Below are 5,200 nucleotides of genomic sequence, written 5' to 3'. Positions count from 1 at the left end.
AGTTCTATAGTTTTTAATAAATTTTAAAAATAGTTATTAGTGCATATTTAATATTTTTAAACAAGTTTTTAATTTGACCGCTGACACCTCATACATGAATCGTAGAACGCGGTGCTGACAGATCTAATCAGTTCACTTCTGCCAATTACATTATTTTGACTAGTAGTAACCACAAACCCATTTTCAAACAGACTATCAAAATAAGTGAAGATAGTTTCGTAAGTGAAGTATTATATTTACAGAGCGTTTTTAAAATGTGATTCAAACTTTCAAAGATAAGTAAAATGTTCATCTCGTCCTACTTAACCTATGTTTATAATTAACAAATGGTCGACTTTGTCATAGCAATAGAGAAGTGCCGGTTGCCTGTATACGTACACACAAGCGGATCTGCCGTGTACATTATAATATCAATATTTAATTTGTGTGAAAGAATTGAAAACGCAACATATATTAAAGAAAGAAAAACGCTTATTAAAAAAGAAGAAGAATTGCCGAATCTCGAGTGCAAACCCAATTTTTTGGATTTTAAAAGTTCATAACTCAAAAACAAATGCTGATAAACGTCACAACGTGTACATTTTTTTGACCTCAAGAATCATCAAAAAAGTTAACATTGAAAAACTCAATAAATACTTCTGTATTTCGGGGTTTTTGTTGTAAGACACTTTCACAGAATTTAAGGAACTTATTTATTTATTCAGATTTAAACCTTGGCTGAGATAATATTTTTTGCAACAAACTTTCCCAGGGAGGAATCTAATAGATTAATGCTTGTTAGCATTAATATTATTAAATTAATTAGCAATTTAATATTGTGATATTACTTTTCTTTAACTTAAAAGCTACTTTTTGAAAAACAAATATGCAATTTGAGCAACTAGTAAATCACCTAAGAAATTGTTATTGGAACACTAAGATCAGTTTTAACCATTTCAAGATTTAAATGTGTTATATATATACTTCACGTCTTAGATATAAATAATTATTGCAAATAAAACTGAATCAAGAACAATTTATATAACATATCATATTGTTACGTCCGTCGATTACACAAACACTCTCACGCGCTCTCACACAAAAGGCACTCGCGTGCGATAAATAATAAAGCAGAATCTTTGAAAAACTCCAACGTTTATTCTACACGTCTGTCATCAAAACAAGGCTTCAGACCTCAACAACACGAACATCGCCACTCATAGACAAAAGACGTTTATAACATAATACACGCCTATACCGGGCGTAACAATATCTATTTGAATTTCTTTTATCAAATTATCACAGATATCAAGAAATGATGTTTATTTTCAACTTCCAATTGAATTTAGCTACTATTGTACATCTATTATCATTGTTACAAAAATAAAATTTGGATCGTCAATTTATAAATATAGCCTTGTATAAATTATTTTTTTTTTAATGGATCACAAACAATTAGAACATACCGAATAATCGTATAATAATGGATTTCAACATTTTGGTTTAGATTCGGTCAGGAAAAAGCTCCTCGTAAGTAAAGAGTTTAACTATGTCATTGGAAATCAAGATGACTCGTTTAGAAATCTCCTTTTCTAAAACCGGTTTAAAAATTTTAAGAAGTTCTTTTTTATTTTTCTCTGCAAAGTCTATAAGAATGTCATGCAAATCTTTTGACTCTGTCTCATTCATTTCAAAGTCATAGCTGTAGCCTTGGACATTGAGATTGATCTTGAACTCAGATATATATACATATCTGTAGCCGCCTTTGGTTGCCAGTTTCATGTCCATATCTACTTTTGCGTCTGTATTATCTGCAAATCGCAATTCAATTATTTTAAGGAAAATAAATAAGTAGGCTTTATATTAAATTGTTTATATTAAAGTCCTTTTGTCTTATTTTAATAGAATACTGTGACTTACACGTTTACATACCTATAGTAATATACATCGGTCCCTTGTAGGCGATAGGCATCAGTATGTGTAAGTTGAGATCATAAGTGGTGTTTATTTGGATTCCTTTAAATATTACCTCAAAATTGAAGTGGAGTCTGTCGAGGTCTGTACGAAGAGAGTTTATGGTAAAGTCGCACAATCCCGTTATCTTTGAATCTTTAGCATACACTTTGATCTTAGGCGCGTCAACAACTAGTAGTTCATCAATATTAAGATTCGCTGGCGGAATGGCCAATTCTGGAATTCCATCGCAGAATTTAGTCTTTAAATTGTCGACGTTATTCTTGATGCATTGATCAAGATTTGGATCTCTGCGGCCACACACATGAATGTAGGAGGCTGTAAAATAAAGAGTTTATATCATTTTCTATAAAAACTTTTAGACAAAATTGTGAGCAGTATACAAATAAAGGAAGAATAAAATTTATGCTTCAAAATAATATCGATTTGTAAAACGTTGTATGACTAAAATTAACAATATATTACAATTATATTTGTTGCAATCACCACTAAAGCACTGCGATTGCCTTATATAACATTAATAAAAAGTACAAAAGACTCGGAACAGTCTAGTGAATATGTACAATATCAAAAACTCGATTTCGGAAATTTCAGACTTACGTCGTTTTGCAATTAGACAATCGAGATGCAATCTCTATAAAACAATTAATTTTAATTTATTTATATAATATTAATATTTAATATTAATATTAAATCATAAAATAGAAATTAATAAACAAAATCTTTTAGAACTATAAAAGAGAAAATAATAAGAAATGTATTCTATCTGAACAAGTCCATATGTTAAATCGATAGGCGCATCTCTCGAAATTTACTTTTGACGCTTTTCCGTAATGCTGATTGGTTCTCCCGCTGTGATTACTTCGTGAGCTGCTGTCATCGCAAAGATCGTGTTTTGACAGTTACGTGTATAAATGTGTGTAGATTGTAAATTATATAATAGCAAAAGCTATGTAGCGTGCGCTCCTGTGTTGCTAGTAATATATAAAATAATGGTTTATGACAGTTGTAAAATTAATAAAAAAATAATTAAAAATAAAAGGTTCCTATATATCATTATAAAATTTACAGTTAAGGTTTTGACTGCAGTTTAGATATTAGAACACATGCGTTTTTTTTTAACTCGCCTTCTGACGTGAACAAATCCGTTACAAACGATTGCAACAAGTCAAGTTTGTAAGATAAGTTGTCCTATTATGGAAATTTATTACAAGACGTTCTCATGTATTTATACATGCCATTTTGTAAAATATGGACATAAATGCTGAATAAACAAGAAGTTTCTTTAAGAATTGTCAATGCCATCGTTGCACATTAATTACTAAAGGATTATAATGGGAATGGTTTCTTTTCATCTGCAGTTTCTCACACTGACATCCTTCGCGTTAGCACTACCTAAAGCGTACCTATTCATGTACACTAAGTACGCAATTAGCTTTAAGATAGATCATACATTACAATCATTGTCGCAATTGTTTATGCCGACAACTTTGTTGCCACAATCTTTTATATACATTAAAATAAATTAATTAAAAAAAAAGTGTTTTATTAATTTGAATTTCTTAGTTGCGCAATCGAAAGTGTTCTGATTTAAAAATTAAGACAATCTTCTTTTCACAAATAGTACGAAATAAATCAAAGCGATGTTATGAACAAATGCACATCTCACGTTTACTTACGTATTTCTGCCGCAACGTGTAACGTCATAAACGTAAAAGCAAAAAAAATAGTAGTTAACATCTTTTAAACTAAAGAAATTCCTTTTGCAAATAATCTCTAGAGTTACAATATTACATAACAATCTTAACAGATATACAACGGACGTACATTAAAACTGATTTCTGCAACTAATCACTCTTATATGTAGGTACGTTTATATCTTTTTTATATTAGTTTCATAATCTTCCTTTTTCTCCCTCTTCCTCTCATTTCTTCCCTCTCTCTCTCTCTCTCTCTCTCTCTCTCTCTCTCTCGGTGTGTGTGTGTGTGTGTGTGTGTGTGTGTGTGTGTGTGTGTGTGTGTGTGTGTGTGTGTGTGTGTGTGTGTGTGTGTGTGTGTCAATGATTTATATAAAAGATCATGGCCACGTTCAAGTTATTTTGCGATATTAATGTGTCATGTCTATGCCTATTAATAATAAATCTTTTCCTATGGAAAAAGAAAATAAGATTTTTGTTTACTTTCTGTAGACCGCGGGTTATTTTTCAATGCTTACAATTAGTCAGACTATCTGTGTCATTTGTATTTTTCGAAGGATTTTTAGAGTCTATATAAGAAATCTGAAAAAATTCTCGTGTACTCTTTCAATATTTATGAATACGATTGTACAATCAATCATATGACTCAAAACGCTTGTTTTTACTTTTTTTGTACATGTTTAAATTTAAGATAGAACAGACAGTATGTATTTTTGCAGTATAAACTTACTAACTTTTTTATATGTGCTTTGAAAACAATTTTTTTACCTTCAAATAATTCAAGATTAACAATTACAAAAACAAAATAACTGCAATGGTACCTACTTCAAAAAAATATTTGATAATTTAAAAATTAGTAATTTTAATTTATAGAAAATAGAAAAAAGGTTAATATAAAAAAAAACTATTTTTTGCAAAATATTAAGTGTTTTACTTAGTTTTGAGAGTTGACCGTTAAATAACAGAATAGCGATGACTAAATTAATTTCTTTGTTAACATTTATTGTATGTCAAAATTCTAGCATTTTTGAAGATAACTTAATAACTGTGGAATTGTTGTTATAAAAATATTTGGTAAAATGGACCGTGATAAACAACATTTTCTACACTTATAATTTTTCTTCTTTGATCAAATCAAAACGGCCGATGAAGCTTATTAAACCACCATTAAACTTTATTTTAATTCAGTTTCTTTTATTAAAACATTTGAACTAGTTTGGACGATTCAAAAGTGATGGTTTTGACTCAGATGATAAGAAACTATCAAGAATGCCAGAAATATTTGGAAATAAAAAATTGCAAACAATTGAATCAAAATCCAACGCTAAAAGAACTGGCAGACTTGATAGATATTAGGCAAAATGCTATTTTCAAGCATTTAGAAACATTTAGAAGAATGGGATAGATCCAAAAAAAACGACAATAAATTTCGTATGAATTGTTGCAGTTGTCCATTCAAAATTGTTACAATTCTTGCGTTTAATTGTTTTCAAGGCATAAGAAGAAGCGGTTTTTGTATCAAGTTGTAATTGGTACAAAAAGTGGGTTTA

At 29.7% G+C, this 5,200-nt stretch overlaps 1 protein-coding gene across 1 annotated transcript; it reads right to left on the bottom strand.

The window, feature by feature from the left end:
* Window positions 1-678: 678 nt before the first annotated feature.
* LOC105203828 lies at window positions 679-3,806 on the bottom strand. The gene is made up of 3 exons (XM_011172742.3): window positions 3,633-3,806; window positions 1,912-2,271; window positions 679-1,790 (listed from the first exon to the last, which is right to left on the bottom strand). Exons 1-3 carry the CDS (start codon window positions 3,691-3,693, stop codon window positions 1,483-1,485), a joined length of 729 nt encoding a protein of 242 aa, XP_011171044.1. The 5' UTR covers window positions 3,694-3,806; the 3' UTR covers window positions 679-1,482.
* Window positions 3,807-5,200: the final 1,394 nt, after the last annotated feature.

This window comes from Solenopsis invicta, chromosome 6, assembly GCF_016802725.1.
Source record: "Solenopsis invicta isolate M01_SB chromosome 6, UNIL_Sinv_3.0, whole genome shotgun sequence".
In the NCBI taxonomy this organism is placed as follows: domain Eukaryota; kingdom Metazoa; phylum Arthropoda; class Insecta; order Hymenoptera; family Formicidae; genus Solenopsis; species Solenopsis invicta.
The sequence above is the reverse complement of the archived record's forward strand: the minus strand, read 5'-3'. Positions and strand labels throughout refer to the sequence as shown.